Source organism: Lycium barbarum, chromosome 1, assembly GCF_019175385.1.
Source record: "Lycium barbarum isolate Lr01 chromosome 1, ASM1917538v2, whole genome shotgun sequence".
Lineage (NCBI taxonomy): Eukaryota > Viridiplantae > Streptophyta > Magnoliopsida > Solanales > Solanaceae > Lycium > Lycium barbarum.
The window spans coordinates 134724550-134750732 of NC_083337.1; the positions used below are offsets into that span (position 1 = coordinate 134724550).

Here is a 26183-nt window from a genome sequence, read left to right on the forward strand (position 1 = left end):
CACTGATCAACAACTGAATCCCGCTTACTGTACCTGCGCACACGCAGTAACTATGAGCAAGTTCATCGACACACTCCCTCAGCCTACCTTTGGAGCAAGTCTTTGGAAGTATTCTTACATTTTTCTGTCTTTATAAATAATAGAGACCTAGCTCCTGTTTCTATTTATGCATAATGTAACCATTAGATGCTTCATGACTCTAGGTATTTACAGAAAGGGAATTGTCACGACCCAGCCCCGTGGGCCGTGACAGTGCCCTACTTGGACACCCAAACAGACATACATATCAAATCGTCATACTATAGCTTAGTCGGGTTTCATATTCAACATTTTAAACAGAACTGAAAACGAATATTATCTTAAGCGGTCGCGTGCGCAAAAATATCATGTCAAAGCCAAAAGAGGCGGCGGAATACACATCGCCGAACATATGCACATATACACATATACGGGCCATTTTAGCCGTATCCAAATCTGATAGGTTGGCGGAATATACATCGCCAGATACATACACGTATACAGACAAATGGGCCGTGTTGGCCATAATAGCAAACGGGACCGCATTAAGACGTAGATCACAAACAAACGCACACACACAATGACCCATGACCCACATATATGACTACAGGCCTCTACAAATCAAAACGAAGACATATGACGGGACAGGGCCCCGCCGTACCCCAAATAGTCAAATGTGCAGAAACATATACGTAGCAAAAGACATATGTACCAAAGTGTGGGCTCCGGATCAAAAGGAGCACTCTGTGGTAGCAGAATATGTGGCCTACACTGGCGGATCGCGAACCTCTGTACCTGCGGGCATGAAACGCAGCCCCCCGAAGAAAGGGGGGTCAGTACGAAAGATGTACTGAGTATGTAAAGCATAGAGCACAGAAATACGAACCATAACTGACATAAAAAGGTACAGAGAGAAAATACCGAATCAGTACATCAGAGTCTGTGCTGAAAGCATATGTATATATATCATGCAAGTAAAAATCATGCATAAGGCTCAGGAACGTGGTCACCACTCCGACGCTGGTGCCACACACAGCATAACACCAGAAAGTTCAAATCTCCGTACATCCCCGAACACACATATCATCATAACATATCACCATCCATATCACAGCATAACTCCAAACGGAACCCGGTCCTATGGCGAGGTCTCGGGAACCGTAACACAGCATACGGCCGAATTTATCATAGCGCGCACGAACCATAACCGGCCCGGGAACCGGTGAACGAAGTCATAATAAGGGCACGAGCGGAGTCGTGAGCAAACAATGCAATTTATATATCAAAACACCTTTAGAAACTTGACAATATCATATGCTAACTCAGTAGTCAAATAGTTCGGACAACTAGTCAATACGGGGTGCGTTTCGCAAAAGTCTTTCCAAAACAGTATTTATGGTTCAAAATATAATTTAGAATATCGTGGCAGTCAAAACATTATTTTATGATAGCCAAATTCATAACCAAAAGTGTTTTGCCAACATTATACAAAAATGAGACTAATAGAGCAAACAAAGGGGTCTCGATGTTAGCGGACCCACCTCGGGTCAAGTAGAGGTGGCGGACATGAATCACAGACAATTGGGGTCAATGGGATCATACATGGAGGTTTCGAAGCGATTAGATTACGTTTACAAAAGTTTCGGACATTTGATCACTTTTCAACAAAATATGAGTTTTATAGTTCAATTCAATTGAATGAATAGTACTCGATTTCCAAGTCGGATTTCCATGAACAGAATTGCCTCCGGGGCTCAAATATCGACCTAGTATACCTAGGACATGCCAAAAGAAGGAATGGGGTAGCCTTACATACCTTATATGCGTCTTATGCTCGTCCAAAACTCAAATCCCGTTTCGCTCAGAATCTACAAATGGTCAAAGTTACCAATTAGGAATTGCGAGGCTTTAAGAATTCACTTAACTTTATATTTGTCTACCGAAATTTCGGCAGCACTTCCCCTATACATATAACATCCCCGAGGCTTAGCTCGGCTCAATATATCATCAACAACAACCCACAATACCAAAGACATCACGAATCACAACAAAATAGGTCTAACGTCAATATTCTTCTTTTCTACATAAAGCGACGACTTTCATTCGAACTTCACAACATCAAACTAATATCAACATCTTTCCATATTCATTATCTAACTTAAGATCATTTGAACATAATTCGATTGTATTCCAAACAATATTCAAGGATTCAAGTCATCTCGCCAATTCCATATTCCATCCGAAACTTCTACAAATGCAACAAAACTACCAATTCGCATTGTTTTCGTCCAAGTTCATTAACAACAATCATAATTCACATTTAGAACCTTATTTTCACAATTACATAAAATCTATATTAAAATCACATAATTTCCCATAACAATCCACAACCATTTTCCATACCAACTTGATTTATTAAACCCTTATTTACATCACAAACACCACAACAACACAACTAACAAACTAAATTGAATTTAATTCATGTTCTCCCCTCATCATCATGGCACACGGCCATGCACACACCCACACACATACACGGCTATGCACACACACATCACAACTCCATAATTCTCATCTAATTCCAATCCTTACAACATATATATTTATTCCATAACACAAAAGAATAGATTTCTTACCTTTTTCTTCAAACTTCCACTTGCCAACACAAGCACTTTCTTGCCTTAAAAATTATGACATGTTGAAGAGCATCCTTGAGTTAGTAGTATTGCTAGAAAATTATGATTTTTGGGTCACATTTGAAGGACTTGAAATTTTTATTTTTATTTTCTTGGAGGGGGCCGAAACCCCTCTCTTGTTCTTGCTCTCCTTCTTTGTTTTATTTTCCCTTTCTTGAATGTTCTACTAAGAGATAAATAATAAGCCCTCTTAATTAATTATCACATGGATAATCAATTATGGGCTTGGGCTAGTATATAGCCGGTCACCCCATACAATTTGGGCTTCAATTTTTCTCTTATTTTTTGAGCCCAATTCATTGTGGATTTTTATTTGTAATTCTCGAAACTAATTCCCGAAATTTCAATTTCGCCCTTGGCCTTCTTCCGTATTTCCGCATCAATATTTTTCATGAATAACACACATATATGAAATAAAATCAAATATAGCCCTCATTTCCTACAAAGCAAGATTATTCCAAAAAACAAATTCCGAATGCGCAAACACGGGATATAACAGGAATGTTGTTAGAACCTATGAGTTCACCCTTTTAGAGCTCAGTTCACCAAAACAGTCTAAGGGATCTAGTCCCTAAGTTGTTTTCACGGAGATAGTTATGGAAAGTAAATAAGGCAAGATATTTATATGGAAAACTCCTTGCTCAAGGGATTAAAAACCACGACCTTCCCTAGTAGGATTTCCAACTTCACTAAACTGAGCAACTTCATATTACAACCTATTGCAACCTAGGAATTAAACTCTTAATCTCTAACCCTTACAATACACCTATTGCAAGCACCTTTACAATAACTCTATTGCAAAGCTCCAAGTCTTGAGTCTTGACTACCTCTAGTCAACGACCCAACTGATACTTAGCCAACTCTAGCCAAGAAAACAAAGTTACAAAGAGTGAAATTTGTCCTACTATGATGCTTCTTGACAAGCAATGTAGGAATACAAATTAAGAGCATAAAACAAGACTCAACTATCCTAGGGCTTCAGATGTCTTCAGTAGCAGGAACTGGTCCCTTGGATTGTTGAGATCTTGTTCTTGTAGGCACTTTGTGAAAGGTAGCCGCCACACTTGAGAGAAATACATCTTTTTAGATTTGCAAGTGTTAGGTCAAAATGATACCCAACATGTTGTATAAATATTAGACAAAATAGAGAGCATGTGAGAAACATGTGACCATGAATAGTGACTTCTCAAGGGCTTTTAGTTTCCATCATACATACAGCTGTGCTGTTGCAGTTCTGCCTGAACAGTGCAACAGCTTTACAGCTCTTAAGTACCGTGCATTACTCTCATGGGACCTGATGGAGGACCTGGTCCTTGGATCGTTTGTCAATCATCAAAACTTATGAAATGCTATAACTCATCAAATGTAATTGAGTGATGACTCTCGTTGAAACTTATTTTAGACATATTATGCCTTCGAGCCCTCATCATAGAAGATGATTTGACATTCCGAAATGATTTTACCTTGTTAGGTTAACTAATGGATCAAGTATTCAAGATTGTCTAATAGCGATTGGATTTTTGCTAAAGAGAAGGCATATACAAATAATTCTCCAATGAACCCTAAGATTGTCTAATAGCGATTGGATTTTTGCTAAAGAGAAGGCATATACAAATAATTCTCCAATGAACCCTATCAGTCTAAATTACTTAGGTTAAATATTGTTGCTCAAGGATCAAATATTGTCGAAAAGTAGATGGATTTTGTATTGTAAAAGGCACATATGAACAATTCTGCAATGAACTCTCTTTCTCCCAATATTCCTATATAATGTGCATATAGGAACCCTCTGTTACAAGCACAAATTTACAAAATATCTATCAGTTGACAAACCAAATGGTCTCAAGCATGGGTAAAGAAATCACAGTAGCCATCTGCGTCATCCTCCTTTTTGTTGTTACGACCACAGGCCATCGTAACAGTGGCATTAATGAAGAGGCTTCCAAAACGATTACAAATCGTTTTGGTAATATTATAATGACTCCTACCACAAGTCATGAACATCGTGTAAATCCTATGCACGAAGAAGGTCCTATTAGCACTGAAAATAATGGTGGAAATACTCATCTGAAACCTAAACTTCACTAATTTTGATCACACGGAATATGAAGTTGCAACAAGTATTTGAAGACGTGTACGCCTGAAAGGCCCCATGTTATTAGTACTTTGTTTTGGTTATGTTTACTTCTAATAAGTTAAGTCTGGTCTATGAATAATTTTCATGTTTCAAATATTCGAATTCGTACTATAATGTCTTCGATTGAACAGACTTATATTATTCAAGGTGTGTATATTTCAGATGAATGATGGGCATCTTGTTGATGTCTTAAACAAATTCCATCTTACATCGTTTAAACGTCTCGCCACTTTTCTATTTAATCTTTGGTTAGTCAGCTAGTTCTAGTAACAAACTTAATTTATAAAGGGGCCTACACTTAGTTTCATATAGTAATAATGATGATGTTTTTCATAACTCTCATTTGGTTCCCACATCCACACGTAAATGTTTTTCATAAATAGGCATCACAGGATGTATTTGCTTTTGTTCTAGGGACCGTTTGGTTCACAAAGTAGTAATGCAAGAATTATATTGCAGGGATCACATGGTCAATCCACAAGATTTTAAGTTCAATCTGTGAAGAAAACCTTACATTAAACAGTTTTGGAGTTTTAAATAACTTGCATCTAATTCACTTCATAGATTTATAGAGAACAGTAATTCTATTTCCCTTTGTTTGGGGAAGGATTCTCTAAAGATTATCAATAGCATCATCACTTAGTTAATAACTCCTAAGACAATATAATTAGGCCCGCCATTGGCTTTCATAATTTCAACTCGACCCAGGTGATCGACAGACACTATTCCAACTTATGGCGAGGGCATCAATAAACATATACAAACATGAAACGACACGAATCTGAAACCATATATACATTACAAATCTATGGTGAAGCTACAAACATTGGATTTTCCTGAAGCAAGCATAAGCGGGTAGACTAAATACGTCACTGGAGAAGCACAATTTAAAGCCTATAATAACAAGCATAGCTTAGAAGAATAAACACATCTAACTTTTATTTTTGTTCTTCGAATGAAAAGGTCTTAACCATAGCATCGGATAGGATCATTGCAGCCTTTGTCAGCAGACTGCTTTGAGCCAAACCGACCCCCCTTTGCAAGGTACTGCTGATGATATTCCTCGGCTCTGTAAAATTTCTTAGCGGGCAAAATCTCAGTAACAATCTTCCTGTTCAGAAGCTTTTGCTGTCGGTCTCGGGATTCTAGTGCTGCCTTCTCTTGCTCGGGTGTGTAGAAGTAAATCCCAGACCTGTACTGAGTGCCCACATCATTTCCCTACAAACAACGGAAGCATCCTGTTAATGCATGATAAGAAGGTAAAACACTGACCTGTCAAGCAACTAACTCTACTGAAGAACGTTCATCAGTATAAGCAAAAGTTCAAATATTGAAACTTGACAGAGTAAAGAGACAGTGCAATTGCTGCTGAATAGTAGAGAGAGAATCAGAGAGACGGTGAGAGGTCTTTTTTCATATTCTTCAGATGCATAAAAGTTCATCGTCTTTGGATGCAATTATGCAAAAGTATGTCAATATCTGCCTTAACAACTGTAAAGAATTTCCTTGGCTTTCTACTAGGAGAAGCAGCATGCAAAAATATAGGTTTAAATTGAACTAAAATGCACAAAAGTTAAGTTATACGTTGCTAAACTGCAGGAACAGAAGTACAGGGAAAAAAAAAAAGGGGGGGGGGGGGGGGGGGGGTGAGGGAAACAGTTAATAGAGAAATGTTGCATGATTTAGCAAGAAACTAGAAGGAAGGTTCCGATAATGTTGTTTTCCTTTTGATAAAGTAAGAAGATCCCAATAATGTTGCTTGTATTGATCTCTATTAGAGGACCTAAGAGGGTAAGTCCCCAAACTAAATACTTGAGACACAGAATTTCTTATTATCAATGATTAAGTAATAAGAGATAGCCAATGATAATTAATAAGATCTTAAATGTTATCAGGGTTTACCTAGAATTTTAATTACTGAAGTATTAAAGGTCAACAGGTCAGATAAGACAAAGTTGAGCTTTCTGATTATATTTTATGCCTTGAACATGTCAACTAAGAAGTACTTTTTTCTTTTCTCGACAAGAAGCTAATGTGATTTTATTGATATGAATCACACCATGAGGATGCTGAGTTACAAAAGAAAAATTACGAGTGAGCAAAAGCTTCTCTATATAGCTATGAAGGATGGTGATAAAGTCTATCATACTTGGACAAAAAGACACATGGTATAGACAAGCATATTCTAGTTGATGAACTAAACTCCTGCTTCTGCCAATTATCTCCATATCACCCAACTAATACATAGAAGAATCAGATTGCACAAGTTCGTGCTCTTCCCTTTCCAGCTACAAAATACCTGTTCCAAGCTCACTTTTGGGTAGTCCCAACTTGGTTTAAAGCAGGTTTAGAAATAGAAACATAATTACCCAGCAACAGGACAATGGAGAAACAGGTGATTTACAGATTCTGCTTCTCCTTCACATGACGAACATAAGTCACATAGAGGAATACCTCCTTTTGCTAGGTTGCCTTATGTTAATACATGCTTCATTCTAAGCTATTCTATCAAAATAAGCCACACTTGAAGGTACCTTTAATTTCCACAATGTCTTCCATCGCCATCTATTAGTCTAACCACCTGAGTTTGCTGGTGTATTTACCACTGTTGTCTCTAAACCAGAACAAATCCTTTCCCCCATTTACCCATTCCTCTCTGCTAGTCAGCAAAATAGTTGCAACAACAACAAACCTAGTGTGATCCGCAGACCTTACCCTTACCTTCCACGGTAGAGAGGCTATTTCTGATAGACCCTCAGCGCAAAAGAAAAGTAACTAACGCTGGATGGTAAGAGAAGAAACAGCAAAATAGCGATACAAAACAAATGGGGCAACAGATAGTAATACACATCAATAAATAAGAACTATGCGATAACTGAATACTACTACTAAAGGGAATAGAGGAGTGGAGGAGACTAGCCCCCTCTCCCACACAGAGTGCGACAGCAATTAGCTACCTACTAACCTTCCACCCTCATAGTTGCATCTAACTATAAACCTCACAGTCCTGAAACTATCTCATTAACACAATGCTCCTATTGTTCTTTTCTCTAAACTGTTCTATGGAGGCATCGAATAAAAGGCATGAGTTTATAGACCTGGATATATATCTTTTTAGGGGGAGTGTCCAGTCCATCATTTTATTTTTGCTCATCGCCAACTTTGAATCCAGTATAACTCTTGAATTTTTTCCACAAATACCTGATATGTTTCCATAAACCTCATCCATGTGGCCATAGACCCTATTTTGCTTCAATTTTCCTTTCATATATAGCATTTACAATTTCTTTCCACATCGTGAGAGTATCTCCACAAACACTTAAATAACATGTAAAAAGTGTTGCCAAGCCTTATGCTGCCACAAAATTACAACTCCGGCTTACTCTGCTACTGTTCCCTCCTTGGAGCAAGAGAACTACATGCATAACCATCACAGGAGAAGCAAACAAGCAAGATCTTATTTAAATATCAACCTGAGGCAGAAGCAACCAGAGGTTTGATGATATTCACATGAAATTACTTTAATGGGTGAAAAGCTACGGTCATCTATATAAAAGTACATCAAATTTGATTAAACATTAAATGAAGACCTGACCTTCACTAAATTATCACCAAAACAGTGCCTTCCCAATACTAGGTGGCCTTTGTTTATGGAACATTCTTTGAGATCTTGCAAAAACTTGTTTTTCCAATCTTTTTGAAGAACTTTTTAAAAGGTTGTTTCTTAAGAAATGGCTTGTGGATGTTTTCAAATAGAAATCCTATTTTTCAAAAAGAGATCTGATGGTTTTTTCGAAGAGTTAATGGTAAAAAAACACACATAAACTATCACCTTTTCGCGAGTTCCAAACCTCAACAATCCATTGTTCCATTTACCTACCTAGACTATCACTCTTTTTGTACAAATCAGCATCGAGGTGTGTTTTAATACAAAGGGGATGATAGTTTAGGTAGGTGAAGGGAACAACGGATAGTTGAGGTATGAAACTCGCGAGAAAATACTAGTTTAGATGTGTTTTTTAACCATTAACTCTTTTTCCAATGATAACTTTTTATTCACCTCACAAAACACTCAATAAAGCTTCCAACTTCACTGCTGACCTTCCAACTCTATAAATCAATCAAAGTAAAACACCTAGGTAAGCACATCATTCTAACATCAAATCATCAAAACAAAAAATGACAGGTAATTCATCAAAATTTTCTTAATTACTAATTAAACTTCCGCATATGATTTCACAAATAAGCTCAGTAAAAAATATATTCAACCAAGAACCATCCATAATAACCCCCAAAAGACCAAAGAGTATAATCCCTCCATCCAAATTTAAGTGTCTTAGTTTAACTAGGCACAAAGTTTAAGGAATAAAAGAGACTTTTGAATAAGGCGGTCGCAAATTAAAAAGGTGTGTAACGCACTAAAATGTCCTTTGAATCTTGTGGATTCAAACTTGTTATGTTTGAATTGTCAACTTACTACATATAACAAGAGACACTCTTTACTAAGAGCCTGTTTGGATTGCCTTATTTTATGTGTCTTTAAGCCAAAATAGCTTTTAAGCAATTTTGAAGTGTTTGGGTAAATTAAAAAGTGCACTTATTTTTAAGCCAAAATAATAAAAATAAGCCAAAAGCATAAGCTAGAATTCCTAACTTATGGTTTAAATTATCTACTTAACACATATAGAAAGAGACACTCTTTACTAAAAAAAAAAAAAAAAAACACGAAAATCGAAACCCCACCTGACGATTGAGGGTGGTAGGATCATGACGAGCCCAAAAGACATCAAGCAAAGTATCATAATCACATTCTTTAGGATCATACTGAACCCTAACAATCTCACTATGATTACTAGTACCAGAACACACATCTTCATATCTAGGATTATCCAAGTAACCCTGTGAGTACCCAACTTCAGTCTTTGTAACACCCGTCACTCTCTGATACCCCAATTCAGCTCCCCAGAAACAACCCGCCCCGAATTGGGCGAATTGTTGACCCGGGTCGGGTGTGTCGTCGTCGGGTCCTTGAGGAATTGCAGATGAAGAAGAAGTAGGTGAGTTTAATTCGGATTCGGATCGGGAACCGAAACCAAGTTTGCTGAGCCAACTACTCATCTTTGGGGAATTGGTCTTTGGGGAATTCATGTTTGGGGAAGGGAGAATGGTGAATTTCGGAGGAATGGAATTGGGGTTTTTTCAGAGAGGGAAAGGAAAAGAGAAGGGTTGGTTATGGTTACGGTGGTGGTGGTTTTAAGGAGGAACATTTCTTTTGTGATGCGTTTGGTTACCTGGGTGAAGGAGTATTGGAGTGTGATAGCGACAATTATGAGAAATGGAGTGTGACGTGGGTCAAGGATATCACTTTTTCTTTTTTTTCTGTCTGAATTATGAGAGTTTCTCACCTAAACTATCACAAATTAATTTGTAAAATACACATGAATTATCACTTGTTCACTTTTTCTTCTCGGCTTGCAAAATACACCTCAACTAACAGTTTTGAGGTGTGTTTCGCAAACTAGTTGTTAATAATTTAAGTAAGAAACTCTCACAACTGATAGTTGAGCTGTGTTTTGCAAACTAATTAGTGACAGCTTAAGTAGTAAACTCTGATAGTTTAGGTAGGAAACTCAAAAATAATTGATACTTAGAGGTGTGTTTTTATCCATTATCTCTGTTTTATTTCGTCAGTCTCAGTATATATGGCACACGTAAAATTTCGAGAGTCAATCAAGTTTATTTAAAATTTGAATTTCTTTATATACTTAATATTATAAATTGTTAATAATTGTGATTTATATTACTCCCTCCGTCTCAAATTATATGTCGTGATTACTAAAAATAATTGTCTCAAATTATTTGTCGTTTTAGAAATTCAAGGCACAATTAATTTTTTTTTTCTCATTTTATTCCTTAGTGGAATTGTGTCATTAATAGAGTGATACATAAATAAAGTAAACATTTAATGGATAGAGGTTATGACTTAGACATAGAGAAGGATAAAGTAGTTAAATACTTCTCCTAATTAATATCTATTAAGGGGTGTGTAAAACAAAAAAGCGACAAATAATTGAGATGGAGAGAACACTATTTACGTAGTTTCCGAATATAATTTTATTTCAAAATTCTTAAAACTTCTATGTCCAAATTCACAGTGAAAATTGAAAAATCTCGGAATTTCAAATGTGCCATATGTACTAAGACAGAGGGTATTTCCTTTTATTGATATGAGTTAAGAGTGAGTGTAGATTTTCAATTATAACGTTGCTTAATACTATGATTTGAGTGACAGTATATTTAAACCTCACATATTTGTTCTTTTCTTATGTTGTTCCCTTTATTCAAAATAAAATTGTAATATATCTCCTCGTAAGTAACGTATTATATATTATCACTATAGAAAAAAAAAAAGTTATATTAACAATAAGGTTTGTTTCATAATTATAATAGGTAAATGACATGATAATATAAAACATTCATCATTCCTTGCACGGACCATATTAACTTAAACTCTAAATATTGCATGTCCTACTCAACAACAGACAATATAGGAGTCTTCTGACAGCAACTAAAACCACGAGGAAGAGTGAGAACAGTTTTTCGACAAAATTTTGAATGTAAGAGGTCTGTTTTTTAAAAAGAAAAATACAGAATTTTTTATGAGGTGAAAATTAAGAAATTGCACGAACTATCCTTCAAATGGGCTGGTCATTTTTGCCCTTTGGCAATCGAATTTGTCTTGTACCTCGATTATATTATTTATCTATGATAGCTACTGCTTCTTTTGTTTCCAGACTGTTTTATCATGACTTTCTCGTTTTTGTTATTTCTCATTTTCATATTGCTTTGATATGCTTGTCCTTATTTGACCTTTTTGCCTTGTTCTCTCTTGAGCCGAGGATCTTTCCGAAACAGCCTCCCTACCTTTCAAGGTAGGAATAAGGTCTGCGTACACTTTACCTTCCCCATACCTTACATTGTGGGATTCCACTGGTATGTTGTTGTTGTTGAAGTCGAATTTATGTTGGCATAAGTTTAAGGGAAACTTACATAAATGACTATATTTTGGCCTTTTTTTTTGGTCTAAGGTTGTTCGTAGAGGTAGGTCGTAGAGATCTATGAAGGGCTATCTTTAGCATAAATAGCATGGTTAATTATAGAATAGCGTGATGGCCGTAAGAAGATCATAAATAAGGTAAATAGTCTGGAGTGGATGTCTAGATCAGGGTGTCGGCAACACACATATAGCATGTGTGCTGTGAGTGAGAGGGTGGTCGTAGATCAGCCCTCAGCTCTTCTTTCGAAATTCTCGAAGATGATGACTTATCAGCTTGAGGCTACACTTTAGCTAATTACATTTCGTAGCTACAGTATATTGTATTGGCGCGCTACAGTAGATTGTATTTAAAATTCGGGTTGTATTCAAAATTCGACTGACTCAGATTTTGCTGTATTCAAGTTTAGATTTCGCTGTATTCAAGTCAGATTTTGATGTATTCAATTCAGATGTATTCAACTAAGTTGTATTCAAGTCAAATGTATTCAACTCAACTGTATTCATTTGTAGCTACTTTTACACTGTATTCACTTTATTATATTTAAAATCGGTTGTATACAAAAAAAAATATCCTTCAAAATACACCCCCAAACACTAAATTTTGCACTAAAAAAATTAACGAATACACTCAAATACTGAATATAAGAAATAGAATTCACTGTATTCATTTGTATACACTTCAAATTCATTGTATTCATTTGTATACAAAAAGAGCTTCGAAGTATAGGCGAAAAATATTGTATACACTATATGTATACAATAATACAGTGTATTTTTCGGTCAGATCTAGTGACTGCTTGTGTGACTGTTCGTGGCTTTTGGTCGGAGCGAACAGAGCAAAGGTGGTGACTGCTCTGGTGAACCAAAGTAGTGAAGAAGACGACTGAGAGATGGCGATTGTGATTATTGTGGCGGCGTTTGGTCACCAGAGATTAAAGAGACGGCGGTCACGGGTGCATTAATTTCTACACTCATGGGGATCTGGGTGTTTAGGGTGTTTGACGGCGGCGATTGTCGCCGGAGATTAGAGACAGAGACGGCAACGCAATGGAACTCGCCGGAGATCTCCATGGTGGCCGGCGGCAGCGGTGGTGGAGGAGACAGTGGTGAGGCAGTTGAGGGAGAAGAGAGAGGGTGTTGAGGGAAAATATTGATACAATGAAATAAGAGGAGATGGGTTTTAAATTAGTTACCTTATGTAATTGACATGCAAAATTTAGCTATAAAATGTAATTTGGGCAAAGTATAGCTACTAATTATAAATAAGCCCTAATGTTCTCTATACCATATAGATTTCTCTAAGTTTAATTAGTCATGCGGGCCTAACTTGTAGAATCGGAGGAAGACCATCTAAACCTGAGGAAGCCTCAATTCAATCGAGTACATGTGGAAGAAATTACCTAATACTATGTTTTTGTCTCGACTAAAATTATAATCCTAGTCACCAATTATTTCCATCCCAATTCATTAATGATTTGCTTTCCATTTTCTTCTTACTAAATGCTACAACCGTTAAGAAGAATCTAGAGGGCAATAATTAAAAGGAACAGCTGGTTAATGACTGGGATAAAACACCAGTCAGGGACATCGTGTTAATGGCACGAAAACTACGCTCCACGCCACATTGGCTGTGAGTAGGGGTGTTTATGGATCGGATTGATTCGGATTTTTAAAAATCAAATCAAATTAATTGCATCGGGTTGTTAAATTTATAAATCAATTCAAACCAATAAAAGTCGAATTTTTTGACCTCGGATTTTCTCGATTTTCTCAAATTTTTCGGGTTGCTCAGGTTTGTTTCCAGTAAAGTCTTTGTATTAAATATATAACTTGTATTTCAAATATTTTTTTAGTCCTAAAAATAACACAAAATGTAAGATGAGAGATGACATTGTACCAAAATATTCAACAAAAAAAAGTAATGAAATTGCATAAAATAAAATGATCATAATTTAAAAGTGCTAAGTCATGCTATAATAAGTACGTTTAAATTATAAAGCATATAGAAAATGATCATAATCTAAAAATACTAAGTCATGCTAAAATAAATACAGCTAATAATTATTAATTACATGACTAAATATTAAAGAAAAAATAAAATAAAATTAAGTTATGTATTTTCACTTTCTAAACCAATATAAAACTAAAGAATTGATATACAACATTATTGTCATCCCTAGTATTAGAATTGAATTTCTTTTGTTAACATTAGTATTGATTTGATTTTTGTTGAATTTTATTTGAGTTACTACTATTTATGGGCTATAAAACTTATTGATCATTCAAAATTCTAACCCCAAGTGAAATAATATGTTAAAAGATAAAAAAAACTATGAAAAAAAAATTAAGAAATATTTATAAATTACATTATAAATAAATAACTTTATGTATAAAATATTTTTGAAATTTAAAAAATGTAATATCGGGTCAATTTGATTCGATTTGCCTTTTGTTTTTAGTTAAAACCGAATCAAACCAATAATGGTCTTATTTTTCTTTTTAAAACCAAACCACTAATCGAGTTTCTTTCTCAATTTGGTTCAAATTATCGATTTGGTACGGTTTGTCAGTTTCCGTTGTACACCCCTAGTTGTGAGATTATCATGTCGATGTTACAGCTCTGCTGCGTATCTAAACATTTATTCTAACTTGCAACTTGAAATGTGCAGTGGTTTTAGTTCATGCCTTTTTTTTTTAATAAAAGCAGTGTCTGCGCCAACTCGCGCGCACCCCGACTTATTTCACGGAATACCTATCATCTACCCTCCCCACATGGCTAGAAGTAGATAAACACGAATTAATTCTAACTCCCACATGATGAAACAAAGTAAAAGGTCCTGAGATGAAAATGATCCAATTTGACCACTGTACATTGCTAACATGAGAAAATGGAATAATACCAGGTAGCAGGTAACTCTGTCCATCAATGCTAGAACAGATGGGAACAAATCATCTTATGTTTTATCTCTACTAAGATTTAAACCTGAGAGCTTATGGTGCAAACCACTAGGCCCACACCCTTGGTGCTAGTTTTAGTTCATGTCTCCCGTAGAAAAAAGGATGTTAATTCTGAAAGTTTAACTCAACAAACTCATGATAAAATACTCATATGATGAAATGAACCTTAGTGAGTGGGAGGGAGCAAATAACCGATGGAATAGCTAAGATACACACAAATTGGCTCGGAGACCATCAAAATGAAAATCAACCAAACCCGGGGCCTCCCTTTGTTACTTACAAACAAACAATGGCCTAGGTAGAATAATGTGATGGAAAATAAAGGGCAAAGTGGAAAGAGAGATACAGGACCTTTCATCACAAAATAAGGTTTAAAGAAGATTGTTCCTCCGACAATTCAGTAAACGGCACCATAAAGATTCACTTTTCTGACATGGGATACACCATTAACTCATTAGAAACATGAACCCAACTACAGGTCGGGAAGTGTCAGCTCGTCTAAAGCATGACTTAAATGGGTTTGATCTTGAAATGAAGCGATATGAGAGAGAACACAAAACACTTGAGATCCTGCAATGACAAAGACAATGAGAACACAGGTGTCAAATGGTGCAGAAGAACTCCATGAATGAAGCGCAGTGGTGCAAACCAACATCAATTGCTCAACCAATATCATTGTTAAAACCTATGTTCTCTTATAAGACATAAGTTAACTTACATAGCAGTTGAATGTCTCAAAAGCATCTTCTTAAAAGTGACCATTTTTTAGATTGTTCTTCCAAGTGACCATTTAGAGCAGAGAAAACCATGTGCTTTATTTCTTCTCTATTTCTGGTGGGGAAGTGTTAGGAAACAAACTATAATTCCTTTCAGAAACAGCCAAAGCAGAAACTTTCCTTTGAAGAAAGGGAAACAACACAAACAACCCCCACCCCCAAAATTTCCCAATCCTCTAACCTTCTTGTATTTTAATCGTCTGCTGTGAAGGCTTAAGGATTGTAACTGAATGGTCTGAGGTGACCAGGCTCTCACATTGCATTTAATCAAATCCTCTTTTACCAATATTGCCAGACTACAACAAGTTTCAATAAAGCCTGAGCCACAGCATTTATTTCAAAGCAAGCTACCAGCTCACGTCCACTCGCCTGCTACCCTAGTTGGGGCTGATATCAAGTTTGATTCTAAAGCTCTTTGATTAATTCAATTAAATGAATGATAACAAACATTTTTTTACATGGAGGAACAAAGCTGCTGACAAAGAAAATGGAATCCTAATGGAGCTTAATCGACCATTGAAGGAAAGACTAGAAGATAACCTATGTTGCTCGGACTCGGTGTCGAGTGTCGGATACAGGTACGGATCCAGAGGTCGGATTCGGCATAATCTAAATTTTAAGATTCGGGGGTACGGATCCAGTTGCAGATACGGGTGCGGGTTTTCGGCTAAAATAATTCAAAATTATAAGAAAAATAACTAAATCTATGCCTAGAAATAAAAAATAAAAATAATTTTTTTATAGTTATGTTTCATTTATAATTAAATATTAATTTTTAATTAACTTCAAACTCTTCTAGATACAATAAGTGTCCACTCTTCAAGAGCTCTCCGTTTCTTTCAATTTGGCCTCAAATTTTTTCTCAGATTGGTCAATGGATTTGGTCAAAGTATCCAATGTCGTTTGACCAGATCCGACACGAATCCGGTGTCGGTGTCGGTGTCGTGTCGTGTCGTGTCGTGTCGTGTCGGACACGGGTGCGGCAGCAAAAGTGAAGGGTCCGAGCAACATAGAAGATAACAAATTTCACGAGTGTAGGCCTGGGTGTTTACATAGGCAAGGAATGTATATGTAAACGTGCAAGAAACATCGAAAACGGCACATATCGTCCTGGTTATTTGCACTTAAACCAACTGCACTCTTAATAGTGACACTTTAACTGCATGTCACTATAACTTAAACCGACACTTAAAGCAAAGCTTGAACTCATTCATGACACTACAACAACCAAAACAACATACCCAGTGTAATCCACATAGGTGGAGTCTGGGGAGGGAAGAGTGTACGCAGACCTTACCTTTACCTCGTGGAGGTACAGAGGCAACTCCTTCATGACACTATAATCTTAAAATTTGTCCAAGAAACAAACCATACTTGAAATTTAAAGAAAGATATTTGAGAACAAAAATAAAACCGTCCATCATCTCTTCCACTCCTATTTCATCTCCTTACCCATTCACAGAATTGCTTATTTAACGGTCACCATAGCTCTCCCGGTTTAATCTTTTCCAACCTTCTCCATCTTGCAAAGACAAATGGCACTGGCCATACGTTACTCGATTGAATCTAGATTGCAGTTACTGTACAGAGAAATTTCTGACTAGTGAAGCACTGCATCATATTCTAGTGGATCATTCTGTGAATCTCTCTGTGGTTATTGGGGTTGGAAATGAGAAACCAGGACAAACAATATTTTCAAGCATAATCGGAACCATCCTTGCACACCCTGATTCAGAGAGCTGCATAAAAAATAGGAAGTATCGTATTCTGCCTTTTACCCCTTCTTTCTTCTTTGCCAAGCCTTCTTTTTTCATTTTTCTTTTGAAGGTAGGTTTTTATCTCTCTGTTTGACATATCACAACTCTTCCTACTTCTGACTGGCCCCTCAAACTAAACTTGTTCTCCATTCTGCTAATCACCTACCCCAGACCCCACACATCACTTGGCCCTTCCTCTTTTTTTTTTTTTTTTGATCTACTTTTATCTCTATGCTTTCCCTCTCTCTCTTCATAAAATGATCAGTTTTCACCAAAGAAGCTTTAAGGATTTCGCTGAGGAGTGAAGACATGGATGGTTGGCTCCATCTATGGTTTTCTAAGTTACATATACACGAGCCTTTGAGGGATGCCACATGGCTTACGGGGCACGCAAGCTGCTATAGGAGCAGCTATATGAGGGAGATGGGGGATAGAAGGGAATGGAGGAGAGGAAAGAAAGCTATGTGAGTAATGGGTAGTTTTCTGTTTTACAGTTTTAAAACCCACCTGGTGGTTCTGGACAACTAGTGATGTAGAAAACTAAACTGTTTACAAGGAAATATTAATGACGAAAATGCTGTCAATGGTAAGACAGAAAGTGAAATTTCCTTATATTATGTATACTCCTTTCCTATTTTCTGGGGATAAGTACTCTCCTTGTTACTGCTAGTCATTTGATCTCTTTCTCCTAGAACGAGTATAATCCTCTCTTACATCATGACCGAGTGTGGAAGGGAAGTGGTTGAAAATGGGGTGACAAGAGAACAAGAATAGACGTCAGACGATACGACTAGTCAACCCAATATTGAGCATAGGCCAGCAACTTTGCAAAGAAACCAAATCCAGCTGCAAATGCAAAGAGCATTTACAAACATATTGGTCTTGGAAGTTGATAAGAGGCCATATCTAGTCCAATCTGAAGTTGAAAATTGCTGGAATTGATTATAATAGGTAACTCAGCAATTGGGGATTAGACGTCGGAGGAGTTTCTCGTGTAGTAAATAAGTTCATAGTCGAGAGGCAGTTCTACAGAGTAGAAACAGATTTTGTAGTCTGCTTTCCGTAACTTCCTATATGAATCTAGTTTGAACTTTCACAATCAATCCCTATCGCATATATATCGACCATTTGAAAGGAGAAACAACTGAAGTTTTGCACATAGAGTTGCCGTATTAGATTAACAGAGTCAGTAAAATGCATCTTTCTCTTTCATTCTGTTTCCCCTTTCTGTACAAATTAGCCTGCATAATCTTTGTACCTACTTGGTGCAAAATTAACTGAATTTTTTTCAGACAATTGAAGCATGTAAAATTACTACCTGAACAAGATAATAGAAGATACGAAGTCCCTCAGGATCTTTGCTGGTCTGCACATCCATCAGTGAACCAATCTTAGATGTAGTAAACGATATGTGCTCATTTCCCATCACAATCTCAAGCTCCTGCCTCCCCACTCTATCTGGTTCAGGCCAATTGCTATCATCTTCCTTCATAATCCACAAACAGATAAAGACCCAATTGTTTTTAGATCTTTACAAAAATATACAACCCAACATAATATATTACACCTACATAGCCATATTTCAGTTTTACAACCAACTTTTTTTCGCAACAGTGCTTATACACAAGGTATATAACATTGTACAACATTATACACACATTATACAACATTATACACTTAGGGGTCTTCTGGTAGCTGGTTAGAGTTATGCATGTATTAGTAATGCAGGGGTAAGGTATGAGGGAATCTATGCATTATTTTAGGTAGGAATTAGTTATGCAGGATTTAGTTATTCCACCTTCTATCCAGCATAAAATAATACATAGATTCCCTCATAACTAATGCATGTATTAGTTACGCGGGTATCAAAATTGCAACCCAAACACCATATCAATTTTATACACGAATAACTTACCTCCTAACCAGCTACTAAACATGGTATTACTTTATGCAGGATTGAATACCTATATAACTCACCTCCAGACCAGCTACCAAACACCCCGAAGTGTATAATAGTGTGTGAACCGGGTACATATTCTTTCCCAGTAGACATAGAGCCTAATCTTCCCCTTTTTTTACTCCTTCAACATAAAACATTAGGCCAAATAGCCCAATATACAACATCATACCTAGGAGGAAAGTATTATACATAATGTATAAAAGTGCATAATAATGTATAAAAAGGTGTTTATACACAAATATAGGCTAACCCGAGCAACGAACTCAAAACATGGGCTACGTGGCACAAATACTTTGTCCCAAAAGACATAGAGAGTAATTTTCCCTAATACCTAGTACCAAAAAAAGAAAACCTAAAAGGGGGGAAGAGAAGGTATTTAATACCTCGCTATCGTTAACAATACGGCGGCATTCTTTGAGAACGGAAGGGGTAAGGAAAACCTCTTTACGAATCATCGTATCGTTTTTGTAGTTGGAATTGTTCGCATAACGGAGTTTCCCATCAGGACGAAACTCGAATTCTAAGAACTCATGTCCGAATTTGCCTTTGTGACCAACATAGTACCTCAAATAGAATTCCCCATTCTCTTCCAATTCCCCCATATTCTTCTTTGCCCGAATACTACAAATGAGAGAGAGAAGAAATTGCACGATTTGTCATTCAAATGGACTGGTCTTTAATTTTTTGACTAGTAAAGTTGTCATAACTTCTGAAATTTGCACGCTAGTCCTTATTCGGGGATGGTCTTTAATTTTTGTCCTACAAATTGCTGGATTTTAATTTTTGTCCTTCGTCTAAAGTATTTCAAGATACTGGGTTCGAATCCGGCTCAATAAAAAATATACAAAAAGTCGCAAGGCAGAATTTAGTAGCAAAATTAGGCCTATCCGGGCAGAGTAAAAAAAATTCTGCCTTGCAAAATTTCAAAAGGTAAACTTTTGCGTTAAGGCAGAATTTTTGCGAGGCCTTGCCTTGCAAAATTGTTTTTTTTTTTTACTGAGCAGGGATTCGAATCCAGAATCTCGAGGTATTTTTGATTACTTTTGTAAGTGAAGGGCAAAATTAAAGACCAGCAATTTGAGCGACAAAAATTAAAGACCAGCTCCTTTGAAGGACAATCCGCGCAAAAAAATGCTTTTAACCTTCAAATGGACTGGTCTTTAATTTTTCCCCCACAAAACTGAACTTATGCCCACGGGTAATAAGTTCTTTAACGGATCGTGACATAACTTATGAAATATTATAATATGAAAATATAAACGTATGCCCATGAAAGATTTTTTTTTCCTTGAGGGACGAAAATTAAAGATCAGCTCAAAAGAGGGAGAAAAGTGCAAATGGCCCGAGCTTGAAAGGTAGCCCCTCTTAGCCGCTTTGGATCAAAGTCAACTACAATAGGGTCATTTTCACGATTGTCCTTCAAAGGCACTGGTCTTTAATTTTTGTCCCTCAAATTGGTGGTCTTTATTTTTGCCCTTAGCTAATTTTTTTATTTTTTATTTCGGGTTCTAACACTAATTTTTTTTTTTTTTTTTGATTTCGGGTTTTAACTCTCGCTCAGTCAAATTTTTTTTAAAAAAAAACACAAGATAGAGTTTGGATTCGCAAAGCTCATGCAGAGTTTCAAATTCTACCTTAAGGCAGAATTTTGCTATAAAATATAGAATGCTGTAAAATTAAACTAAAAAAATAACAATATAAAGGATGAAAACAATAGAAATAGAGATACAAGAGAGGAAAGCTTTTTTATTCATCTCATTGTGTTTCAAGTGTATAACCATTACATTCAATCCTACTATTTATAGGAATACATTAAGAACACCAAAGGGTGTGTTATAAACATGGATAATAACATTTGGGGGTTATAGAAATAAAGTGTGGGAGTAATGGTCATGAAGTAGTGGGAGTTACTTTTACAAGAGTTATGAACATGGAGGAGGTGGGACATAATGGTGAAGAGTAGTGGGGTGAACTACATGGACATCCACATTAATATATTTCATAACACTCCCCCTTGGGTGTCCATAGATAATGTGCCTCGTTAAAATCTTACTAGAAAAAACCCAGTGGGAAAAAATTCTAGTGAAGGAAAAAGAGTACACATATCTTGTAATACGCATTGCTTGCTGCCTCATTAAAAACCTTGCAGGGAAAACCCACTGGGACAAAACCTTAGCTAAGAGAAAAAGAGTACAGCGCGTATTATACTCCCTCTGATTAAAATATTACTTAATTCTTGGAGACGACGTATCCAAATCTTGTATACCGGCTTCTCAAATGTCGTGGTTGGTATGCTTTAGTGTACACATCTGTTAAATTACCAATCGAGCGTATTTGCTGAATATCTACTTCATCTTTCTGTTGAACATAATGTCTGGAAAAGAATTTTGACGAAACTTGCTCTATTATGTCTCCTTTGTTAAATCCTTCTTTCAATTGAGCTATGCAAGCTTTGAATAATATTGTTGAAATCTTCATTTCCAAATAAACATCATACTATTGTAAAATGTGCTGAATTATTGATCTCAGCCAAACACGCATTCCTGGTGTGCTTTGTAAGTATGCAAATGGGTAACTCGATTGATGTAATAATAAAAACAATGCCTTGCATTTTACATAACCAACAAAACCTTGATAATATTTATTAGGATAAATAAATCTATATTACTAATTTCTTTTGCAGTATGCAATACAATATACTCATCATTATCATGAGGTCAAAATGATGTTTATTTATATTTAGCGACATCACAACTATTGGGGTACTCAATGGAATCGCTTTAACTTATATCAAGATTTGTTGAAGCATTATTTTCGTAAACCTTAAATGTTTCAACCCAATTTAAATCCCTACGGATTTTCTTTCGTTCTCTATATAGCCATATTGGCAACAATTAATTATATGCATTCAAAATTTTCATATATTGCCAGACTGATAAGAATCCCCATTGATCTACCACAAGAGAATACATAAATCTCCATACAATAATGTCAGGACTTTTATGAAAAATCTTTATGCCACAAGGCACAAACCGTACTTTATATTTATAGCTTTTATTTATCATTTTACTTTTCGCATAAGAACTCATTTGTACCCCACTGACATTATACCTTGAGGTCCTTGACTATAGGTCCAAAACATCACTTTTCCAAGTGAAACAAAATATACTTGAACTGCGTATTTTATTTAGCCATTCATTATATCTGTCCACGTTCTTTGACAGATTTGAATTCAAGATCCTCATCACCATTTATAATGTTGAGCGCTACATTATTTCAAAGATACCGTTGATGGTAATTTGATATCGGTTCCAATACGACATAACTTATTGAGATCTCTTTATTTTCATCATTTTCAAGTACCTGAACCTAATCAAAGGTTGTATGAAATATTATGTCGTGGTGCTATTTTAAAGCACTTGCCTCATTAGTATGACTATCTTGATCATTTGCTCCTCTCCTTCTTCAAGGAATTTCATCTTTAAAACCGATCGATCTATCCCCATAGACTATGTCCTTCAAGGACTTTAATTCTACTTGAAATTGGAGCATTTGTAGCTCAAATATAATATTCACTTTTGGGTCAGTAAACGCGTCTGGTAGTTAATTACTTGAATTATCTTTTCAACGAGGACCACGCCAGTGATAATTCATTACATTTCCAGCTGCTTATCATCTCTCCCCCTAATGTTAGGAAATCTAAAATTTACCACCCAACCTTATTTGGGGACCCATCTATGTGCGTTGGTGAAACAAGTAAATCATATACCGCACATTCAAATTTCTAGACGGGAATTACTTGGTTCCTGACCCTGAAACAATTATGATGGAGGAACTTTTTATAACTTGTTTGTTTGATGCGTACCAGTGCTGCTACATATTAAATAACATATCTCATCCCAAAATTTCTTTTTGGGAGTTTGTTCTCATAACCAATTGTTTAGCTATAATTGGAGGCATACAATTTCTGCTAAACCAACTTGGATATAAACCAACATTATCAACATCATTTCATAATTTGGAATGATGCTCTTAATTTAAGAATTTGAGCAAACAACCTTGCAAAAATCAAATTGCAAGTTGATATCATATGCACATGTGACCATAACATAGATGCAGCTATCAAAATCATATAATAGTAAACCGGTCCATATGGCAGGTGACTGGGCCCATATATATATCACCTTTTATACGTTCCAAAATCATGGGATACAATCCCAACCTTAGCTGGTAAATTAATCAATTTGTCATCATGAGAACAAGCAGCACAAGAGAATTCTTGAAGAATCTCTTTATTTCTTCAAAATATAACCACATGAATTCTCAATTATTTTTGCATCACATTTGAACCGGGATAGTCAACCGGTCATGCCAACCTCCATAGCATGCGATTCCATCATGCTAATATTTATGTGGTACAGATTCAAAGGAAAAACGGGTAACATTTCACATACATTTTGTTTCCCCGCTATAGTTGTAGTAATATGAAGATATTAAACCTTCCCATAATTTGTAATCTCAATATAATTCATTTATGACCAATGCCTTTGAAACTTAAAAAGTTTCCTTTGAGACTTACTACAATACCAATATTATGAACAATTTCATTCCTCCAGGTAGTAACAAATTAGCTTTTCTAGAGCTCCCAACTGATTATGTATTACCACAAATTTCATAATACCATCTGTATGGTTAACATCTCCTTTTAGGGAGTAGCTATCATTATGGTCATGTCCAAAACCTTTATTAGCAAGACTTATTCCTTACTTTTATCCTTTGGTAATTCATAATAAGACAATATTTGTGACGTACCAAAAGTACGTGACCAATGACCATTTATGCCAAAATAATTTTTTTTCCTCTCAAACCTCCCGTAGAGGCAAGTTGTGATATCTATCCAACAATACATGAGCACGTTCTTATCCATGATTTTAAATATTTCACTTTCAAAAAATGGGCGAGCATCACAAGTCACATTCTCGTCAAGGAATGGATTATAATCATATATACGTGCTTCATAAATTTTCATTATAAGCCCATTGTCTTTATTATATTCATAGATGACGATTCTTTATTATATTCATAGATCCACCTCGTCATCACTTTAAAATTGTATTCCTTTCTTTTGATCGAGGATTTATAAAATTTTCTCAAATTGGGTCATACGACAACCGTGTGTCCAATAACATATTGATGACAAAAAATTACCTTCACCTTTGGAAGGACCATTTAGAGAACTCATAATGTTCTTCCACTTATATTACCACAATGATGATTAACATTATTTTGTCCTTTGCAACGTCCACGTTCATTTGTTTAACCGCTTATTTTCATTTAGACTTATTATGAACTGCTACCACATTCCCCTCATGGAATGGAGCATATCAAGTGGGACGGTGTTAACGATTTTTCATCAAACGCACATTATTTTGCCTTAGTCATCATTACATCATCAATATAATGCATCGGGACTCAAACCCAACGTGTTACCCTCTTGGTGCGACGGGACTTCAATCCATCGTCTTACCCTCAACCAATGGCATAATAGGCCAAATGTACTAGGACTCGCCCTCAAGCCTTTTAAATATATCACCACCATCGATGGTTATAGACTTGAACAAATTTAGTCATAATAAGATTTAAGAAAATCAACATGAAAATCTTTCTCTTTATTCTTCGGTACTTTTCTGAAACATTAAAAAAATGTTAGCACCACATAAATCAATATGTAAAGCTTTCAACGTAAAACAAACCAATGTGTTAGAATTGAGATCAAAGAAGGAAAAACTGAAAGGAACAAAAGTATCTCTACCTAATAATTTAATCTATTTCATGATATGTTGTAGATGTAAATTTCTACCTGATCTTATGTCTGTTTTATCTACATCCACTAGATTAATTTGTTGGAATATATCTTGTATTATTATGTACCTGTACCACATATCAGTACATAGGATCTAGAAAGAAAACAATTGCAAGTTAACATATTGAAAAGATCCCATTTAGAAATAGAAAAGGACAGAAAGAATACACTCAGGATGCGGTAGTCTCATAAATATAGATAAATACATATTTTTATAGCAAATTTGAAAGGGGAAAGTAAAAGAAAATATGCTACCTTTAAACCAATCACCGCATAATCTCACCTTCTCATCTTAATTAAATTGTCAAAATTGAAATTCATTTTGAAACTTCATATGTCGCTTTTGGATAGGATGATCACTGAAACACACATAGTGCCATAAACTTTGGTAATCTAAACCTGACAACCAAAAGGGTATAGGCGGTCGAAGCTGTGGAAGTTAAAATAACACCTACTACATACGCTTGATAGAGAAGATGAACGAAGTCATTCGTGCTGATAACGTATTGTAAAATTAAACTAAAATAATAACAATATAAAGGATGAAAACAATAGAAATAGAGAGACAAGAGAGGAGAGCTTTTTTTATTCATCTCAATGTGTTTGAAGTGTATAACCATTACATTCAATCCTACTATTTATAAGAATATATTGAGAACACCAAAGGGTGTGTCATAAACATGGGTAATAACATTTGGGTGTTATAGAAATAAAGTGTGGAGTAATGGTCATGAAGTAGTGGGAGTTACTTCTACCAGAGTTATGAACATGGAGGAGGTGAGACATATGGTGAAGAGTAGTGGGGTGAACTACATAGATATACACATTAATATATTTCATAACAAAGCAAGGTATTTTAGGATGAGCTTCGTTGTTATGATCATGAGGGCGGAGTGAGGGTATCGAAGAACAATGAAATATAGAAGCAAGGTATTTTAGGTTGAGCTTCGTTTAGGAGGGT

At 35.9% G+C, this 26183-nt stretch overlaps 2 protein-coding genes across 4 annotated transcripts; both read right to left on the bottom strand.

The window, feature by feature from the left end:
* Nucleotides 1-5629: 5629 nt before the first annotated feature.
* On the bottom strand, nucleotides 5630-10120 carry LOC132638553 (peptide methionine sulfoxide reductase-like). Its single transcript, XM_060355395.1, has 2 exons — nucleotides 9595-10120; nucleotides 5630-6069 (listed from the first exon to the last, which is right to left on the bottom strand). Exons 1-2 carry the CDS (start codon nucleotides 9997-9999, stop codon nucleotides 5818-5820), a joined length of 657 nt encoding a protein of 218 aa, XP_060211378.1. The 5' UTR covers nucleotides 10000-10120; the 3' UTR covers nucleotides 5630-5817.
* A 4955-nt stretch (nucleotides 10121-15075) lies between these two features.
* LOC132638562 (protein mago nashi homolog) lies at nucleotides 15076-20013 on the bottom strand. Of its 3 annotated transcripts, none has more exons than XR_009581808.1 (3): nucleotides 19529-19544; nucleotides 18718-18885; nucleotides 15076-15436 (listed from the first exon to the last, which is right to left on the bottom strand). XR_009581808.1 is itself a non-coding variant. In XM_060355406.1 (3 exons), the coding sequence occupies exons 1-3, from the start codon at nucleotides 19959-19961 to the stop codon at nucleotides 15377-15379; spliced, it is 447 nt and encodes a 148-aa protein (XP_060211389.1). In that variant the 5' UTR covers nucleotides 19962-20013; the 3' UTR covers nucleotides 15076-15376. The 3 variants fall into 3 exon arrangements, 2 of the variants coding, with proteins under 2 accessions (XP_060211389.1, XP_060211383.1); XM_060355406.1 differs by lacking the exon at nucleotides 19529-19544 and adding an exon at nucleotides 19743-20013; XM_060355400.1 differs by lacking the exon at nucleotides 19529-19544 and adding an exon at nucleotides 19743-20013 and having other exon boundaries at nucleotides 18718-18894.
* Between the last annotated feature and the right edge of the window lie 6170 nt (nucleotides 20014-26183).

Coding starts and splice junctions, on each gene's coding strand:
- LOC132638553 (XM_060355395.1), bottom strand. CDS start 9,999: ATGAATTCCCCAAAGACCAATTCCCCAAAGATGAGTAGTTGGCTCAGC. Junction 6,070..9,594: donor CTACCACCCTCAATCGTCAG/GTGGGGTTTCGA, acceptor CGTTGTTTGTAG/GGAAATGATGTGGGCACTCA.
- LOC132638562 (XM_060355400.1), bottom strand. CDS start 19,961: ATGGGGGAATTGGAAGAGAATGGGGAATTCTATTTGAGGTACTATGTT. Junction 18,895..19,742: donor GTATTGTTAACGATAGCGAG/GTATTAAATACC, acceptor ATCTGTTTGTGG/ATTATGAAGGAAGATGATAG. Junction 15,437..18,717: donor TCTTCTATTATCTTGTTCAG/GTAGTAATTTTA, acceptor TTGTCATTGCAG/GATCTCAAGTGTTTTGTGTT.